The sequence below is a fragment of the Lontra canadensis genome, unplaced genomic scaffold (genome assembly GCF_010015895.1).
Source record: "Lontra canadensis isolate GAN:19392208 unplaced genomic scaffold, GSC_riverotter_1.0 scaffold51, whole genome shotgun sequence".
Classification (NCBI taxonomy): Eukaryota; Metazoa; Chordata; class Mammalia; order Carnivora; family Mustelidae; genus Lontra; species Lontra canadensis.
Window position 1 is genome coordinate 5,030,935 of NW_022631045.1, and position 21,839 is coordinate 5,052,773.

The 21,839-nt window shown below is 36.6% G+C and overlaps 1 protein-coding gene across 1 annotated transcript in view; it reads right to left on the reverse strand.

Moving 5' to 3' along the window:
- The window catches only part of VWA8 (von Willebrand factor A domain containing 8), a 329,596-nt gene that overhangs the window by 160,677 nt on the left and 147,080 nt on the right, over positions 1-21,839 (reverse strand). Inside the window, exon 21 of the mRNA XM_032873943.1 lies at positions 7,558-7,634. Coding sequence (XP_032729834.1) covers positions 7,558-7,634 — 77 coding nt within the window. The remainder of the gene's footprint in view (positions 1-7,557; positions 7,635-21,839) is intronic.

The following is a 21,839-nucleotide window of genomic DNA, read 5'->3' on the forward strand; positions in this document are numbered from 1 at the left end:
GCAAGCTCCTCTAGGTCAAGATTGATATCATCATCTATACAACATCAGTGCCTTAAAGTCACTGACAAACAAGAATTCAATAAGTACAAATTAGATAAATGAATTAATACATTATGAATAAACCAGACTCTTGCCCTCAAAAAGTGTCCTATTTAGATGGGGAGGCATGGCTGGGGAAAGTGGAGGGGATGCAAATGAGATGGAGAAAGTAAGTATAATGCAAATCTGAGTGAGAAAAGAAAGTGGGGTATGTGGCAAGAAACTAATGTTTATTAGTTTGCCTAAATACTTCAAGTGCCCAAATTATGTCAGACACTGATTGGTCCTTTCCATACAGTCTCTCATTTAATTTTTACAAGCAGCCTGGCAGATATTATTTCAATTTGATAAGTAAGGAAATTAGGACTCAAGAAGTTCAAAGTCACGAAAAAGTTAATGGCACAGACAGGATCTGATCTTGAAAACTCTTATTCTTTCTTTTACAATGGTACAAATTTAGTTCTGTGCAGTTTCAGAGGATGGGAAAGTTACATTCATAATGACAAATCAGAAAAGATTCCATGTAGAGGTAAAAATGAACCAAATCGTGAAAGATTAGAAGAGAAACAGAGTAAATTTTAGATGGAGGAATAAAGACAGGCATGGATACAAGCTCAAAACTTGTGAGTAGGACACAGAATGGTCCAGTCTGGAATAAGCTGAGCAGACATGAAGGAAATCCCACTAAATAAAAAGTATGAACTGTACTGGGAACCTGGGAACTCTGTATTCACAATGGGCATCACTATTAGAAAAATAATCAACCAAGAGCATATGGGAATGCTAATGATTGATTGTGCTGTCATCTTCATATATGAAGGAGAGCAAATGAAAAAGAACCCTGGTAAATTAAGTATTCCAAAGCCCTATGATAGTTCTTAATACAGAATTGTACTTTTAGAGGAAATACAAGTACAGAAGGTGACATATCAAGTGTCCTCTTATTTGTCAAAGTAACATAACATTGTGGAAAAACAAATAAAAAGACATACTTCACAAATATGAGACATGGAGTCTCTTCTGTTTGTAATACATACCATAAAAGTAATCATATCCATTAATCTTTTAAATTAAATCATATACAGGACAATACCTTGATTTTAATTAAAGAATGAATTAAGTTGCCCAGCTTGCTCATTTTTACGAAACTGATCATTCAAATATAAGATGGTAATACGTAAAAAATACACTGGTTGTATGTTTTATTCATGTATGTCTGGTGATGGTTTTACTTATCAAGAGAATGTGCTGAGTGGCCCATAACTAATTTTGTTGGAATGACATCTATAAACTAAACTGAATGTGACTGATTAGATGGTGACATCACAAATCCATGAAAAGGAATCTAAAATAAAGTAAAGATGTTAAATAGGTCACCCATAGATCAGAGAAGTCCAGAACATTTTTCTGGACTGCTGTTTTTAGGTCCTTTAAAACATGTTTTCCTTAAAGGAATTTTATGACCTTAAATTTTATGGCAAATATAGCCCTAAAGTTGAATATAATGAAAAACTCCCCACATTGAAATCAAATTTAATTAATGAAAATCCTTTAATATTTTGTATTTTAAATAGAAACAGAGAGTTCTTACTTCCAACTTTATATATTAAATATCAAATATTGCCAAACAGAGATACCTGGGTCTGTGTTAAAATGAGTAGATATTTTATTTGTAATAAATCATCAATCACATATGTAGCAATGGGTGCTATAAACAAAAATAATACAAATATTAGGCTCTGAAGTTTATTATACTTTGAATGTAGAAAGTTTTTTCATAGATAACATATCTGTATAGTTGTGTGGGCAATGTCAGAATTACCACAGAACATAAATAAGCAGCCCATAATTCTTTACTATTTATGGATCATTTGTTACCTTAAGACAAAAGGCTGGTATAAAAGACACTGTAGGCAGAAAGTACGGTGTGGTATCTCTAATCTTCTAAACTATTAAAGCACCTTGAATACCATCTTCTTCTTGCCTAAAGATATTAGAATATAGAGCTAAAAGATACTAGAAATGACCTTGTCTACCTTTCTTAATCAGAGATGAAAGAACTGAGACCCAAAGGGAAACCCAAAGATACACAGTTCCAGATACATAAATTAAAAAGTGAAAATCAATTATATAAGCATTCAATTAAAAAGTTTAAAAAAGAAATCACATTAAACCCAAAGAAAATAAAAGAAAGGGTATAATAAGATAAAATCAGAAATTACTGAATAGGAAAGAAACATACAAAAGCCAAAAGGTGGTTGCTTGAACACAGCAATAATGTTGATAACCTCTTGGCAAAACTGATCAAGAATAAAAGAGAGAGAAGACAAATAACCAATACCAGGAATAAAAATGAAGATATCATTACCGAGCCTAAGGACAGTAAAATATCATATGATATTATAAACAACTTTAAACCAACAATTAGAAAAACAATTCCTAGAAAAATAAGACATCAAAACTTCTTATAACTATTAAAGATGATGAATTATAAGCAAAAGGCCTGTTTACTATCAGTGTGACAGTGACATACACCCAGAAATAATTACTAAGTACTTGTTTTATTTCTTTGCCTCCTTTTTTTTCTGATTGTGTTCCATAATTTACAATCAGAATTGACTGATGCAATTCAGCCTAATCCATCTTTCTTTAAAAATATTTTGGTGTTCAATATATACAAATGGGAAAACTGCCCCATCATACAAAGGGACTCACACATAAAGTGACTACTTTCTTTCTGGGGCATAAATGTGTGAGCTAATTTCAACCTCTGATGTCATCTTTAAGAGCAGTTGGTTTTTTGCTTGACTATTTTAAAATCTAAAATTTAAATTCATTTGTTTTTGCTCTAAGTTAACATTACATGCTTAAGTGGCATCAGAATACGTACTAATTAAAAGTTTCAAGTAATTACGTATTTTTAACGGCCCCACTGTATGGTAGAAACTAAACACATGTAACCAAAATAAAATAGCTCAAATTCTCCTAAGAACGAACTGAAATGCTCACTATATCATACTTAAAATGTAAAATATGGGTCTTTCCATGTGCCTTGTGGCTCAAAAACTAGAACTGTGATGTGATCAACAAAAGTTACTCGGGTGAGGGGAACCTGGGTGGCTCAGTGGGTTAAAGCCTCTGCCTTCGGCTCCTGGGATCGAGCCCCCCACATCGGGCTCTCTACTCGGTGGGGAGCCTGCTTCTCCCTCTCTCTCTGTCTGCCTCTCTGCTTACTAGTACTCTCTCTGTGTGTCAAATAAATAAATAAAAATCTTAAAAAAAAAAAAAAAGTTACTCGGGTAAGAAATTACAAATGAGTCAAACTTTTGTGATTCTTTTATTATTTTCCTCAAACTTTGTCCATAAGGTAGAAAAGCTGGTTTTAAAGCTTAAAGGTAAAGGGAAAAAATAGATTCAGGGGAACATAAAATATTGAAATAATTATAAGTAAGAATAGTATTATAGCTTCTTAAAGATAGAAATTATGTTTCTTATCTCTTTTGGTATCACCTAAAACACCTAGTCCTATAGTCTTGACATAGTAAATTCCTAAAAAAGAAAAAAAGGGAGTTGAAATTCTTAAGGCATCACTCATTCATACAAAGAATATCATGAGAAGTAGTGGAAATAGGCTGGAAATTTTGTAGGTGACCTATAAAAGAGAGTTGGGTTGGCCTTGCCATGTTCATTCATTCATTCATGTGAATTAAAATTCACATATATTTTATTAAATTTATTCCAAAGTATTTCATGTTTTTATGCTATTATAAATATTAAAAAAATTTTATTTTATTCAAATTCATTTAGCCAATGTATACTACATTATTAGTTTTTGATATAATATTTGATATAATATTCAATGATTCATTAGTTGAATAAAACATCCAGTGCTTTTCATATCATGTGCCCTCTTTAACTAAATACAAAACTAAAAAAAACAAACAAACCTATTTTTCCACTGCCCATTGCTATTATATAAATATATATATATAAATATACAACTGCTGCTGTACATTTACCTTGTATCCTGTGATCTTTCTTAATTCACTTATTCTGATGTTTTTTTTCCCCATTGATTTCCTAGGATTTTCTGTATATACAATCGTGTCACCTTTAAACAAAGACAATTTTACTTCGTCCATTTAAACATGTATTTCAGGGGCGCCTGGGTGGCTCAGTGGGTTAAAGCCTCTGCCTTCGGCTCAGGTCATGGTCCCAGAGTCCTGGGATCAAGCCCCACATCGGGCTCTCTGCTCAGCAGGGAGCCTGCTTCCTCCTCTCTCTCTGCCTGCCTCTCTGCCTACTTGTCATCTCTGTCTCTCAAATAAATAAATAAAATCTTAAAAAACAAAAACAAAAAACAAAAAACATGTATTTCAGGGGCACCTGGATGGCTCAGTGGGTTAAAGTCTCTGCCTTCAGCTCAGGTCATGGTCTCAAGGTCCTGGGATCAAGCCCTGCATCAGGCTCTCCACTCAGTGGGGAGCCTGCTTCCTCTTCTCTCTCTGCCTGCCTCTCTGCCTACTTGTGATCACTATCAAATAAATAAATAAAATCTTAAAAAAAAAAACAAACATGTATTTCAATTTTGGTTTTTTCTTGTCTTATTGCATTGGCTAGAGCCTCCAGCATAATGCTTAATAGTGAATATCCTAGCCTTTTCCCCATCACCGAAAGAAAGCATTTAGCTTTTCACCACTAAATATAAGTTAGCTGCAGGCTTTTCACAAATGCCTCTTATCAAGGGGCACCTGGGTAGCACAGCTGGTTAAGCACCTGCCTTTAGCTCAGGTCATGATCTCAGAGTCCTGAAACTGAGCCCCTCATTGGGCGCCCTGTTCAGCAGGGAGCCTGCTTCTCCCTCTCCTGCTCCCTCTGCTTCTGTTTTTTCTCTGTCACATAAACAAACAAACTCTTTTTTTGAGAAAGGCCTCTTTTCAAGTGAGGAAGTTTCCTATTTTTAATTTGCTGCCATGTTTTATTATGAATGGGTACTAAATCTTCTCAAGTACTTTTTTGCAATGATTGAGACAATCACATGGTTTTCCCCTTATGTCGTAAAGTAAACAAACTACATTATTTAATTTCAAATATTAAGTCAACCTTATATTCTTGGGATAAAACTCACTTGGTTATGATGTATTATCCTTTTTATATATTCTTGAATTTGTTTTGTTAATACTCAAGGTTTTTGTATCTATGTTCATGGAAAACGCTGAACTAAATATAATGCAGGTCTGTTGCTGAAAAAATATTCTCAGCTTTTGTTTTTCTGAAATTGTCTTTATTTTTAAAGAATTTTTGGCCAAACACATTATTCTACATTTACTTTTTTTCTTCTTTTGGCACTTTCAAAACAATCATTTCATTGAATTGTGGTATTTATTTCACATGAAAAATCAACAGTCGTTTTTATCATTTTCCCCTATAAGTAATTTGTCTTTTTTTCCTCTGGCAGTTTTAAAGATTTTACCTTTTAATTTATTATCATTATTATTTTTAAAGATTTTATTTATTTATTTGGCAGACAGAGATCACAAGTAGGCAGAGAGGCAGGGAGAGAGAGAGAGAGGGAAGTGGGGGAAGCAGGCTCCCTGCTGAGCAGAGAGCCCGATGTGGGCCTGGGATCATGGCCTGAGCCGAAGGCAGAGGCTTTAACCCACTGAGCCACCCAGGTGCCCCTATTTTACCTTTTAATTTAACAATGATTTGAGTATAATGTACTTTTTTGTGGTTTCTTATTTATCCCACTTGAGAGTCACTGAGTTTCCTAGGTTGGTGATTTTATACTTTCAGACAAATTTGGGAATTTTCCAGCATTATATCTTCAAGTATCAGTCTGCCCTATTCTTTCTCCTTTCTTTTGAGACTCCAATTGCTTATATGTGAAACTGTTTTTTAGGGTTGCCATTCCTTATTGAGAATTCCTAATTATTCCCTTATTATGTTCATTTTCCCCCTTTAAATGCCTAAATATATTTATGGCAACTGTTTTATAGTCTCTGTCTGCTAATTCCACTATCTGTCCTTTTTGGGTTTATTTCTATTGACCAATATTCTTGCTTCTTTGTATGTCTAGTAATTTTCTATTGAATGCTTGACATTTTGAACGCTATGTGTTGCTGAATGGATTTTGTAGTCTTCCTTCATTTCATGTTAAGTATGTTTGGCTAAGAAGTTAACATACTTTTGAATAAGACTGATCTTTTAAAGACACTTCCCTCCTAACATCTGTCCCCTTAGTTTTTAAAGTCATTCTGTTTGAGAAAAACTTCTAAAATACTACTAAATAGCAAGGATTCTTAATTTCTCAAGGCTTATGTTTTAACTTATTAAGGATGGGCATAGAGTAGCTTTTATTCTAGGGGCAGATTTGTTCTACTTCTAATGCACAGACTTTATAGAGTATCTTCTGAATACCAGGAGTGTGTAATGAAAGCTCCTAACCACCTGGAGCTCTGACAGTTGTTTAGCTCACAGATCCCTGTAGTTGTAAACCTCCTAGTATTTGTGAGTCTTGTTTTATAACCCTTTATTATGGTAGGACTAATCAGATACCACTTACTCTGTAACAGCCAGAGGTGTAAATCCCAAGAGGGAGCTTTTGACCACCTCTCAGCTTTATATTAGTTCTCTTCTCTTTTTCCTATGCCCCATTAGTTCTGTCTTCTTTTCTCCTACATTTTTCTTCTAAGAACATATCATTATTTAATGAAAGGACCCAAATGAGAAATTAATTCTTGCAAATCAACCCAATGTTTTTTTTACATTACACAATATTTTTTATCTCCTGGAATTAAAATAATTCAATCTAGTTTTAAGTGGTTATTACTTGGTATATTCTTTGATTTCTCTATTTCTTTCTCTTTCTCCCCATCTCTCTCTCTCTCTCTCTCTCTCTTTCTTTCTTTCTCTCTCTCTTTTTGGTGAATCTGCTACTTATTTTTATTTTAGAAAGATTCAGAACAGATTAACTGAGAAAGCTAAAAACAGTTCAGGTCAAGAATATCTATCTGATTAAAAGGTGTCCCTGAACCAGCATTCTGACCACACAAAACTAAATGATCCATAAAGTGTTTAAAAGGAAGGCAAGGAGACTAATAACTTATTTCTTCTACATTTTTGATTCCTTACCTCATATCTGAGATCATATAATTTATTGTTTCTCCTTGTGAGCTATTTTAGCTTCCTTTTAGCAAAGAGTTTAGTTGCTACATATTTTTATTCTAATTTAAGAGCCTTTATGTTGACGAAATCTGCTCCTAGAATGTAATGTTCAACACTCTCTGTCCACAAAATATCTATTAATTCATGTTTATAAAGCATTAGTCACAAAAAAAAAAAAAACAAATTTTGCAATGTTTTATTGCCTTTTAAGGAAAAGAGAGATAAGGACAGGAGGAACAGAAATGAAACTGATTTATAAAATGGACTTTTAAGAAAGTATTTTTAAATTGTGCTGGGAGAAAAATAAATGATTAAACTAGATCTCAAGAGGTTTGGGTCTTCTACTCTTACCTGTGCAGCTGGATGTATTCTCGGGGTCTGTTAAGCAGGTGAAGGAATCTGTCAACAATCTTATTTTTTCCGACACCCTGTAATTACACAGAGAACATTAAGTAAAAAGAGACTTTTGTGGAGGTAAAACAAGCCAGAAGATCTTTTGCCAAAACCTACTTTCTCAAAGTTTGTACTGTTTCCGCTCTTTATTAATGAAAATATGCACATATACATATATACACACATATATGTTTACATATAGCAAACAAATACAACTTCTCTGACACAAAGATTTTTAAAAAAATTTACTTCTAAATACACTAGCTTTGTTTACATCAAATACACTAAACATGCTCTTCTTATTTAAAAGGAACTTTATAATTATTTTTACCCTTCTACAGCTTGTTTTTTTCGGTTTCATAATTTTACACTTACGTTCAGACATTACAATACAATATTAACCACTTCAGATTTGAAGAAAGGCATCAAAAGGAATAAAGGAAGTATAAAAACAATGATTTTTCTTATCAGTTCTTTGGAAGTATGGTTTTCAGTTACAGGCAGATAAATATAATACTATACTTCTATTTTAATCAAACACTCCTTTCTTCTCTTTCTATCCTACTTTCCAGTCCTTCAAAACAGTAGAAACCTAAATTATAACCAGTGTTTATTAATAAGTCTCAACCGTATCTACTCTTGCCAGGAATGTCCTCATTTCCTTACCACTTATTGATGCTGAGAGTTGCTGTCCTTTTGTGGAAGACAGACTATTAAAAATGGAAACTGCTCCCATGCCACTTCCCCATTTTCAAGTTTTCAAGTAGAGGGGGACTCTTTTAACAAGTGGGTTGTGTGAGAAGAGTAGAAGTGGTTAAAAAGCTAAATTCCATATATTTTATGTTCTAGCAATAAATAACTTATTAATTTCTTATACCGTGCCAGACTCTATCCTAAGTATTTGCATGTGTTCTTTCATTTAATCATCATAACAGTTCTATGAGGGAGGTAGCATGATTACTCCAACCTCATAAATCAAGATACCAAGACTCAGAAAAGCTAAGCAACATTTTCATAGTCATACAGCTAATCATAGGGGAACCAGGATTCAAATCCGGATCTGTCTGGCTCTGATGCTCATGCTTTTAGTCCCAACATAATGGATTATATTTCTTTCAGTCTGAAATTTATTTAGGTAAACTAGGCCTTGAATTTTCTCTTTCCCCACTTCCAGGAATCCATCCTAAAGAAATAGACAGATTAGGGAAAGGCATGGTGCTGAGCAGTAAGGACAGAAGAAGCCCAATGGAAGGAAACAGGCATTATTATTGGTATTTCTGCTACATCCTCAAATATCTTATAAAGAAAGGCATTCTATAAGCACTAATGATAGAAATTCAAATCAACCAAGTGAGTATTTATTGAGTATCATCAAAGTCATAGAACTGTGACAGTTCCTCTAAGATAAACAAATTCTCAAAGAAATTATTAGAATTTGTCCTTCACAATTCTCAAAAGGAGGCAAGACACATATATACATGCGGAGCACAGAAGACAAGCCACCAGGGTAGATAAATAATTGTTAATTTATATGATACAGGTTCTTTTTTCCCCCTTTCTTTTTTTTAAGTAGGTTCCATACCCAATGGAACTCACAACCTTGAGATCAAGAGTCACATGCTCTACCAACTGAGCCAGCTAGAAGCCCCCTATGATACAGGTTCTCACAGCCTTAGAATCTTTCTCTCTTCTCTTCTCTTTGACTAAATATATCATAAGATGATAGATGTAAGAGAGGTTAAGGGGACTGGACTGATTACCAACTACTTAATAAATAGGACAGAGGTATGTAGCACACATAGACAGTAGCAAGCAATTAAGATCCATTGTACACCCTCAATTCAGAAGAAACACAATGAAATCAATGTGTAAAGAAGGTCAATATGACAACAATATGCAAAATATACTGACTGACAAAAGGAGAAACTGGCTCCAGGAGACGGGCTGTTTATTTATTCAACATGGAAACAAATATTTATTGAGTGCTGGTATGTGTCAGGAGAGAGAGCAGTGAATAAGGCAGATAAGGTTTCTGCTCCTATGGAGCTTCCATTTCAAGAGTGTGAAGACAGACTGGAAGGTAGATTAGAAAAGTAGGTAGAAAGGCAGCAAGATATAATTAGACAACTAAATAAATAAATGAGACAATGATCAAATAGCAATATTCTCTATATACAATTAAGATAGGGTAAGGCAATACCAACTGGGTGGTCATTAATATTGATTTAGAAGTGAAGACTTTTCCATAGGTAACTGAAAGCTAAGATGTAAATGACAAGGAGCCAGTTCTAGGACGATTACAGACGGGGCATTCCAGGAGAAGAGTGGCTACAGCTGATCCCCTAAAGTGGAAATAAGCTCAGGATATCTGAGGAACAGCCAGTGTGTGTTCAAGTGTTGTGGGCAAGAAAAGAATATACAAGATAACTAAAAGTTAGTAGGGCTGTGGGGCACCTGGGTGTCTCAGCTGGTTAAGCATCCTACTCTTTTTTGGCTCAGGTCATGATCGTAGGGTGGTGATATGGAGCCCTGCATCAGGCTCTGCACTCAGCAGGAAGTCTGTTGGAGATTCTCTCTCCCTCTGCCCCTACCCCCTGCTCTCTGTCTTTCTCTCTCTAAAATCAATCTTTTTTTTTTTTTTCCTAAAGTAAGTAGAGTCTAATCAACTAAGTTTTACAAGCCAAGGTGAAGAAGTGGGATTTTATTCTATGAGATGGGGGGGGGCATTTTTTAGCAGAGAAGTGACATGAACTAATATAGATTATAAAAAAATCACCTTGGTTAGGTATGGAGAGTGAATTATAAAGGAGGAAGGAAGGAAACTGGGAATCCAGTTGGAACGCTACTGCAAGAGTCCAGGTGAGAGATGGGGATGGCTTAGATGAGGGGGGTATAAATGAAGAAGGATAGATTCCAGGTGTTTTGCAAGTAAAGGTGACAAAACTGGTTGATGGACTGGACACAGGAGGATAAAGGAGAAGAACCACCAGAGATTAATTCTAGATCGTTCCTTGACTAAAAAGATGGGAAAGACTAGGGGAGGAAGACTTTTCTCCCACAGGAAAATCAAGAGCTAACACTATCTTTTTCCAAAGCACTTATTATCATTTACAATTCTAACAACGTATTTACTTGTGTGTTATCCTATTCCTCAACTGTAAACATTAGCTCCTCGGGAGGCTTGTTTTGTCCACTATCGTATTGCTAGTGTCTAGAATAGCGCTGGCACAGAGTAGGCACTCGGCTATTGGTCAGATGAATTAATGATATCTCCCTCTCTACAGCTGTTTATGACAGCAATCCCTGTCGTCCTCAGTACTTCTCATTCCACCTCTCAATTTGTAACCAATTCCTCTCATTTCTGCCTCCAAAATATATCTTAAGTCTGCCAAATTTCTCTGGAATCGTTTTAAACCAAAGGAATGCCATATCTTGTCTAGAACAGCGCTTTTCAAGCTTTGATTAGCAAATGAGTCAGCTTTGTGATCTTGTTAAAATGCAGACTGATTCAGTAGGTCTGGGGTGGGGTCAGAGACCATGTATTTCTAAGACATTTCCCAGTTGGCACCAATGCTGCTGGTCTGCAGACCATCCTTTGTGCAGCAAGAATACATACCTGCAATGGTCTTAGAACTGAGCTCCCTACATTCATTCATCTTACTTTGAATGTATTTTCCAAACCGCTGCTGGAATAATCTTCTTAATGGATAAATTAGATCATGTCTTAGATTAAGAGTTAGATAAGCTCAACCCCATCTGATAGCTTCTCATTGCATTTAGAATAATTTTGAAAATCCTTCCTGTGGCCTGCAAATTCCTACATGCTCTACCCATCCCTCCAGCCCTCCTGTGTCATCCTTTTCCTCCCAAATACTGTTCTAGCCACACTCAACTTCCTCCAGTTCTTAAAAAAATCCAAGTTCTTCCTACCTCAGGGGCTTTGCACAAGCACACCCTTCTCCTTAGGGAGCTTTTCTCTCACTAACCATTCTAGCCATTCTCATTCATTATCTTAATTCCTTCCTCACAAAGGCCTTTACTACCTTCTCATGTAAGTCGGGTCCTTCCTTATCTCCCATACTTAGTTGTAATTTTCCTTCTTAAGTGCCAATAGATTTATATATGCAACAACTTGTTTAAAGTCTCTCTTATCCACTGTTCTGTGAACTGAAAGTGCCATGCAGGCAGAGGCCAGGCCTATTTACTGCTCTATTCCCAGAGCCCTGCACAGAGTCTGACACAAAAAAAATGTATTCAATAAATGTGTGTCCAATGATTGAATGAATACAGAGAATTTGGAAAGTACCAGAAAAGGGAATAAATCTCAGTAAGATAAATACTATGACCAAGTTTAAAAAGATAATGAATACTGGAAACTGTGATGAGTTATAGACCTGTAAAAACAGAACAAGGTTTGTAAATGATCCAATTTATACATTTCACCTACAAAAGAGTCAGTTAGCAGAGCTGTCAGACCGGCAAACACATGAAAGTAAGAACAATGGATCATTTCACCCTGTAGCAATCTTTTTGATATCTAACTGGATCTCTCCCCAAATAGTTATAAACCTAATATGGAAACAAAGAGAAGGAAAATATTTTCACATTTGCATGTCTACTACAAAGCTCTATAAGCTTTAAATGGTGTGCTACAACAAACATAAAATTTTAAGTAGATACATTCAGATGAGTAAAATGTGTTTGTTAATATATCACGTCTGTTAACTTCAATGACTCCGGAGAAAAGCAAGTATCATAAATGCACTGTAATGTCAGAAATATAGAGGATTTCCTGAAAGAAACAAATCACGAAAAACTACTATCAGGAGTTCCTGCTCCTTTCCCACCTCCAAAGTTACTGAACCAGCCAGGCTTTTTCAGACTGCTCTTGAGCAACACACTGTTATAGGGCCTTAAAAGGACCATAAATGTAGGATGTGACATGATGTCCCCAGCTGCCACTAAGGAGCTCTTCTGCTGTTTTCTTTATATTAGGGTCTTCGGAATGTCAACGTCAGCTGTCTTCTTGCTCCATATACTCTCTCTGGGCAATCTCACTCGCTCCCATGACTGGAGTCATCACACATGGCTCACACTTCTTTCTTAAGCTCCAGCTGAGATCACCTGTCCCGAACTGCCGATTGAACTTCTGCAGATGTTCATACTGGACTCATTATGTTGCCACCGAAACCTATTCCTTTTGCTTTTTAACCCCAGTAAACAAGCGTATTGCCATGTACCCAGATGCTCAGTAAATGAATCTTGGAATGCTTTTGACTACTCCGTTTTTTCCCATGACCCTATTAAAAATGTCACTTGAACCTGTGTGGTCTCTACCTGCAAAATGTTTTTATTCTTACTTCTCACTCCTTTCTCTCCTTTCTCTCCTTCCTATCTTCCCTCCCTCCCTTTCCTAATTCATCAACTATTTTAACACATAATTTATAGGTACTGTACTAGCTGAGCAAGATATGAAGGTAAATAGAACAGCAACAACCCATGGCCACACTCACAGCTTACAATCTAGTAGGAAACACAGGCAAGTAAGCAACTATAATAGATAAATACCCATAGCAAATGTTATGATATGGGACACCCAAGATGTCTGAAGATTTTAGCAAAGGGCTCAGGAAGGCCCACCACCCTCTGTGATGTCTACTGGGGGACATCAAGGACTTAAAGAGGTAAAAGGGGAGGAGGAGAAGGAGGAGTGTTCCAGGTGGAGAGAACAGTATGTGTGAAGACTTGAGGGGAACTGTGAGCTGGAGCACTGGACAGGTCTGAGAGAAGTCAAAAGCTAAAGCAGGAACGAGAGAAGAGAGTGGTTAAGAAACAAAACAAAAATGGCAGGTAGGGTCTAGCCTTGGAAGCCACTTAAAAGACTCAGGACTATTTCCTAAAAGTACTGAGAAGCCATTGCAGTACAGGAGTCATCGGATCAAATGCTGATTTTTGAAAAATCACTCTGGTATCATGATCTGGCAGAAAGAAAGGAAGAATGAAAGCACAGGAAAGCAGTTTGGAAACTCCTTCAACCAATAGGAGATGATGGTGGCTTCAACTAAGAAGCAGAAGAAATGGAGGGATTTAAGAGATATTTAGGGAAAAGAACAGGACTTGGTGATGGACTGGATGTGGAGATGAGACAGAAGTCAAAGTTTCTATCTTGGGCAACGGGGCAAGTGGGGGCAGGGGGGGCACGGCTATTTACTGACAAATGAAACAGGGCAGGAGAAGTACATTTGCTGGGTGGGGGAGGGAAGTCTAGTTTTAAAAAAGACAGTTTAATTTTGGCTTTGTTTACTTTGAAGTGCCTGCTTCCCATATCTGCTCCTTCCTCTCCAATGCACTGTCCCTACTCAAGGGCAGCCCATCTTCTTGCTCCAACTCTCAGAAAAGATCCTACTTGGTGTCCCTCTTCTGGACTCACAACAGGCCAGCCCACAAGTTGTTTAGTTATTTTTCTAAAACAGAGATCTCATCAGGTCATTCTTGACTTCATTTAAAAGCTCTGATAGTTCCTTCGAAGAAATGCTAAAAGCATAACCTCAGAGGGATTTCTGTAAATATCCTGAGCAAAAAGGAACAATTACAGCGATTTGCTCTTTCTCCCATCCAAGTAGTAACCAGGCCTGACCTTGCTTAGCTCAATTTGCTCTTTCTAATCGTAGTTTTTGCCTAGAACAGAAAATCCCAGGATTACTGTAATTGAATAAATACATAAATAATATCTTATTTTTCCATCATAAAAGTTATACATACTCATTTCCCTCACTGGGAAATGGAAAAAACAAAACATTACCCAGTGTGCAACTGCCAAAACAAATCTGCTACCATTTTCATTTTGTTCCTGTGAATATTTCTCTTTACTTATCATTATTCTGTATGTAAAAATGTGTGTTCTTTCATAGAAATTAGCATGAAATAAACAGTTTTTACATCATTATTAACTCTTACTGAGGATAATACTTACTGAGTGAAAATTTAAACAGAGAAAAGGAAGCTGTGAATGAGAGATCCAAAATAATACACATTGTCTCGGGATACCTGGGTGGCTCAGTTGGTTAAGCTGCCTTCAACTCAAGTCATGATCTCAGGGTCCTGGGATCGAGTCCCACATCAGGCTCCTTGCTCAGCAGGGAGCCTGCTTCTCTCTCTGCCTGCTGCTCCCCCTGCTTGTGCTCTCTCTCTCTCTGACAAATAAATAAACAAAATCTTTAAAAATACGAACTGTCTCATGAGAATGGCCTTTCTTTTACATTACTGTTCTCACTGTGTTCTTTCTGACACTCTACTAGAGAGAAGGACCTTCGAAGAGGTAGGAATCCGATGGCGCTTTAACTATAGAATTAAGACAAGTAGGGAATATATTATGTCCCACAGATAGGAATCAAACCAAGGATAGGAAGTAAACAAGCTTCCAGTTTCTGTGAGAGAAAATACCAGGGGGCATGACTTTAAGAACTTTGCAAGATTCTGGGATTCTTTCAAATTCCTCAGGTTTATTATTTTAGTTATCCTGTTTCCTCAGAGAGATTAGCAGTGAAATCCTTTAAAGGAAAAGGCTGTAGTAGACTTGTCTTCCTGGACAAGAAGACCATCAGAACTTAGAAAACACCATCTGTATCTCATCAAGGAGGAGGAGGAGAAAGAAGTAGAGCAGGGGGAAAGACCTAAAGAGGAATGGAGAGCAGGCAAGAGAAGATGAGTCTAGGGTTGGGATTTGGGCTAAGAGTAAATGTCCGAAATTAAATGCTGAAGGATCCCTGCATTAGCAGGTAAACTAGCAAGCTTCTATGTCAGCCCTCTGTAAACACACTCAAGTATGCACTTTTTTTTATTTTTAAAGATTTTATTTATTTGAGAGAGCGAGCATGAGCAAGAGGAGGGGCAGAGGGAGAAGGAGAAGCAAACTCCCTGCTGAACAGCGAGCCCCATTTGGGGCTCATTCCCAGGATTCTGATCTGAGCTGAAGGCACACGCTCTACAGACTGAGCACCCAGGCGCCCCCTCACTCAAGCATGTTCCTAATCAACCAACAGCCTCCAGAACTTTTGTGCTTCCACATCTTTGCTTATGCTGTTTGTTCTGACTACAACAGCCCATCCTTCCGCCACCCAGCCATCTTCATCCACACACTCCTTAGCATTCTGATGAAATGTCTCACTTCCTGGAAATGCCTGACTCCCATTCACTTCTCCCCTTCTGCTCTGAGGACCAGAATGGTTTTCTCCTTTGGATGCCTAAACCACTGTCTGACAGCATTCAGCACACTGTACTCTAGCAATGCATCAGGTGCCTGGGCAAGAGAACTGGCTCCATGAGGCCAGGATCAGCCCCCAGTCCATGTGCCCCCCATGGGCGCCTCACATATAACCTGCAGGGAATAACTACTAAAATTTGAGAAAAGAAAGTAAGAAAGGAAAGGGAAGTCATGTGATGTGCTCGGCTGAAGGAGGTAGAAAGCTGTTCTGGGAAGCTTCTGCTCCCTTTGTGCAAACAAAGAGGAAGAAGCTAACGTTTATGGAGCCCTCTGCTGTACACATACACACTCCTTCAGTGCTTAATCACTTGAATCCTCACGCCAGCCCATGTGAGTCAAAGGTAAAGTACCTGTTTCGGAAAGATGCAAACTTAACTCTAAGTAGTTAAGAACCCTGCACATGGTGGGATTTGAAGGCTCATCTATTCTGACTGAACGGACTGGGCTGTTTTCTGTTTTGCCATACTGCAAAAGAGAATGTCAGGAGGTTGCCTTCCTGAACTGATGTGCATGGGAGTTTAGATCTTGATGTCACAGAGTCAATTTCAGTTACTCCAAGGTTATAATAGCCTAGAACATGAGTCCAGGAACTCCCTGTATGAAATCCAAGGTTCAAGAGGGAGAGCAGTGAGAAAGTCAAGTTGGATCTTTCCTTCTGCAGTAATTTCTAAAACAGACTCCAAGCGAGTGTTTACCACTGCTAGTGTTCACTTCCCTCACGTGTTTCCCTGAACTTAGGGCATTCCTTCCAGTTTGCCCTAATTCTTTAATAACATTCGTGGAGTCAGATCAGTCTGTATAATATGTATAGATGATTTCTGCAGTGTCCTTATTAGGAAAAAGTGTCCTTTTTTAGAAAGCTACTATATGATTGTCATTAACAACTACCAACAGCAGTAAAAAATAACAAACTAAAGAGACTAGTATTACAGTAAAACCAGGAGAAATAAATTACAGCTCCTTTTTTTAAACCTTAAAATGTCCACCAAATGTTGAATTTTCTAATTCCTTGCTTCCACCTGAAAACCTTAATATACTAGCAGTTAAGAGACTTGGATTATGCTCTCTGCTTCATCTGTCCCCAGATGAAGGTCTTTACCACCATCTAAGCCTAGATTTCCTCATTTGAATATAGAGGGCCTTGACAAGCTGATCTCTAAACACTATTTTTATTCTAATATTCTGTAATCCCATAATAAAATGTGAAATTACTGCTCTAGGAATCTCTGGAAGTCTATTTTTCAAATTCTCTCAGTGAACATACATTACTTAGGTAATCAAAAAAAATTATTAAAACTGAATAGTGAACGATAGTACACATTTGCACAAATGTCTTCCCTGTCACAGAGCCAAGGAACAGTACCCAGAAGTCAGACGAGAAGACATACATTTCAACTACACTACGAGTTTGCATGGCTCACAAATACACCGCCTTATAAAGCTCTCTGTCAAAGTCATAACCTCTTTTTCAAACAGGAATAACACAAGCCACATCCCTGCAATTTCTCTTTGAAATACTGTGTTGCTATAAATGGCAAAGGTATATACTCTTAGGTAGTTGGTCATTAGGTCTGACCAAAGGAGCCATGACAAATGCTGTGGGGGAAAAAGAATCAATGTATGTGCAAGAACAAAAGACAGATTCAGAATAAGTGCAGGAAAAAAATTCTCTATGGAACACTGGATCAACAGACTAAATGTTAGAGAGAAGGTGGCAGAATGGTAAAAAAATTCCAGATTGCAATTCAAGCAACTTCACTAAGCAAGGGGTTGGAGAAGGGACACAACACAATATAACATAAAATAAAGATGAATGTCACTGTATTTGATAAACCCAAGTATTTCATGGGCTTGGGACTCCCAGGCTGCTGGGGCTACTAGAAGCACAGCATACGTTGTTATCAAATTCCCTGCTGCCACTAACCAGCTGGGTACTACAGGCAAGAAGATTTCAGGACAAAGTGTTCAGTCCCTTCCAAGACACTAGACAATTATGCTGGCCTGGCAACATGGTGTATTTCTGATGCTGCATGGTAGTAACCTGCCAGGGCTCAGTTCAAATGATTAATTAGCAAAATTCTCACATTCTTTCATTTTGGCAATAGAATATTCACAGTCTCTCAATATTAAATAATTCAACAAACATGACTTTACCAGAAGAAAAACTAAGTCCATGGTCACAGTAAGCCTATGACTAACAGGTGGAATGAGATACAAAGAATTATATGGAATTATATAGTAATAATGTGCATAGAGTTCTGCTTAGTTGGCACTAAATATTTGTTTACTGATTTTCATTGTGTATAAACATCTTAAAGTCAAAGGCTATGAAGATCAGAAAAGAAAGCAGTTATTTCTAGCCTGGAAAAAAATGGATATGGCTTGACGTCATTGTACAAATTAATCAGGAACTTAAATTGGTTTCACAAAATATACTCTACACAATATTTCCTCAGAAGTTTATCAATATTGATATAATTCTGAATAAAATGTTTATATTCATGAACATTTGTTAGCACCTCTCAGGATAAAGAGAACAGGAGGGTGTAGCTTTCCTTTTTCAAAGAGACTATATATTTTCTTTTGCAGCTAAATACAATTACCAGCCTTTGTTTAAATGCTGTTTGGAATAAACCAACTGTAAAAATGACACTTTGCGGATAACGGAAGAAAACTGAAAATAGAGTATCAGAGCATATTTAGGGATTATTATCAATTTGCTAGGTGTAATAATGAATTGTGGGCATATTAGAAATAAATATTGAGATATCTGTGAGAAAAATGCATTATGTAAAAGAATAATGTATGAAGAGACAACATAAAAAGTGTCGGGGGAATAGATAAAACAAGTTGGATTAAATGCTGTTAATTTTTGAGGCTACATAACTAGTACAAAGGGGTTTTATATACTCTACTTTTTGTAGAAAGTTTTAAAATGCCCTATACTCTGTATGTGAAGCATAGTCTTGGCCTACTATAAGCACTCAACCAAAGTTAGCAATTACATAGTATTATTGTTGTTGCTGTTGTTATTACTGTTACTAGTGTAAGCATTAGTGTGCTACAGTGAAAAATAAGTTTGAGCTTGGGAGCCCTACCTCTCCCATTAACTAGCTAATACGATCTTGAGCAAATAGTTTAAACTTTCTGAGTTTTAGAAGGCTAATTTGTAAAATGTGGAACATAAAAATATTTACCCCAAAAGGCTGTTGTAGAACTAAATGAGATTTAAAAAAAAAGGAAATTGGAAATTATAAAATGTACAAATATTACCATTTTTAACCCTTACTCATAAGAAACTTCTAATTCAATTGTACATGAAATCAAATATATATCACAAAAACTTTAAAAGAGTGACAAATACTATAAAATCTCAGGAAAAATCAAGATTATTTCTATTTGGGGAAGACTTAAGAACGGCTTCACTGAGGAAGAAACATCTGAGCTTCTGAAAACTGGCAGGATTTTCCTTGGCAAAGACAAGGGGAAGCTCTGTATGAAGCAAACAATATGAAAAATGGCAGGGGGGAGGGGGGACAAAAAGGCCTGGTTTACTCTGGGTGGGTAAAAAACTCAAATTTGGAAGAACTAAAATTATAAAAGGAATTTGGAGCCAGGTCACAGTTTGTTTTGTGTGTCTGCCTATGAAAGAGATTTTATCTGATAGGCAAGGAGGAGCCACTTATAACTTTAAACAGGAAAATAAAATTAAAAGTTATTTTCTAATGATGGAACTGAAAAGAATACCTAAAGAATCAGCATTGTAAAAACATGAAACACATGAAAGTCAGAGACAGAGAAGATATCCTATATGAAAGTGAGCCAGAGCTGAGTTTTCATTTGATAATGAAGACATAACACTAAAGAATTTTGTTAAGAGCAAACAATATGAACTGTGGAATCCAAGGAGAGCCTAAGTGTGAAAATTTCACCAGACCGCCATTATTGGTAAAATGATACAAAGGGCTGGCTCAAAAATGAAGAAAGAAACAAAAACAAAAAAACAAAACAAAACTAAACAAAAAAAGGAAGGAAGGAAGGAAGACAGGAAGGAAGGAAACAAATCTGGCAAATTACTGGATTATATTCATTTAGAAGTCATTGTGAATTATTATGTCTCATTAATACAAATTAAAATTTGGTGACTTGCTTTGTAATTTTATCTAACATTATATATAGATACTTAGATTCACATATTAGAAAAATAAGTCTTATGTAAGGGGATACCTGAGCATTTTTAGAACACTATATTGCTGGAAGAGTTCTTACTTCAAATATCTGATAAAATGCAACTGTCTCTCAAAAGTCAAGCGTTCTTACATAAAATTATAAGTTTATTCTTAGGGAGTTTTTAAACAACATCAAAAAGTATTCACCTGTAGGTTGATTCTATAACCCCAAACATTCACAATCAATATTTTGTGTACCAAACAGAATACAACCCCTCTATAAATCAAAAGAAAAGAAAATATGGGAAGAAAAGAGTTGGGACAGAAGAAGCATCACTGAGTCAAAAATAAATAAGGATTTCTCTTTTTCCATCTCAGTAAAGATAAAATAAATAGAAACTCATACTATGATTAAAAAAAAAAAAAAAAGCCAGCCTGAGAACTCCTAATTGCATGAAAGGCACATGCGATGTTATAATTATAGTCGTGGAAAATAATGCACGTAGCAGCACACACAAGTCATGCTACAGTATGCAGCATTAGTCCTAAGGGGCCATGTGTAATTTCCGGCACCTATCCCTTCTGGCTGACAGGGAGCAATTCTGCTTCTCTTACTGTAAAGTTGCCACACTGTGCCATAAAATCTGACACAGAAACTTGAAAGGATAAAAAACAAAATCAATTTACTTCACCAAAACAAGATGTGGGCTACTTCATTTTGCAGTGTAAGTGATGTTTATGGAACTGTTTTCAGCTTCCCAACAGTTATAAAACCTTGTCTAATATCAGGTTTCTTTGAAAAGATAGTATTATACGGAAAGAAAAGGTGTGATTAGGCTTATGAAGATGATAAACCTTGAGACACTTCAAGATCACCATTTACTCTTGAATTTGCTCATAGCAAAAGCTGTTCCTGGTAACAAAGCAATCTTTCGAGACATCTCTAAAGGTATAACTTCAACTATGAAAATATTTCTTTCCTGGACTTTAGCCAGTATCTAGTTTGCAAACAGAAGGCTAGGTAGACTGTATGTATCTACAGGAAGTTTGTATTAAGAACATTCATCACACTTTATTGTGGAATTATACCAGCCTGCTACTGGCTTCTCTGCCAATACTGAATCCCCAAAGCTGTACTTCTGATATATATATATATATATTTTTTTTTTTTTTTTGAGTAGTCATCACTCATTTCTAATGTTTTAGAAAGAAAGAAAGGAGCCTGATCAACTGCTAAAAATAGTTTACGCAGGTTCAAAATAAATCATGTGGGGGTGCCTGGGTGGCTCAGTCGGTTAAAGGGCTACCCAGGTTATATCCCAGGGTATTGGGATGGAGCCCCGCATGAGCTCCCTGCTCAGTGGAAAGTTGGCTGCTCCTACTCCTTCTGCCCCTCTTGCTGCTTATATATTCTCTCTCTCTTTCTCTCTCACATAAATAAATGAAATCTTTAAAAAAAAAAAATCAAACAAAGCAAATCATATGATTAAAGTAGGCATTTTCTCACTTGTCACTTTGCATTTGAGTGAAAACACCAGTGACATCGCCCCATCAGATTCAGCAGTCCTCATTCTACTTCTCTGCCTTTTTCCTATATTTGTTATTTTCTTTCACAAGATAGAAATAAGGGGGCAGATGAGAAGGTGCACAGATTATTGAGAGGTGCTAAAATGCCACTAATAAACGAAGCAAGGCATTTTCAAAGCTGCTGATGAGTTACTATGGCCTGAGTTACTATGGCTGCAAAAGCACACACTACTAAAAAAGAAATCTAGATGATCAGAACTCTGAGGCAAGCGAAGGGAAAG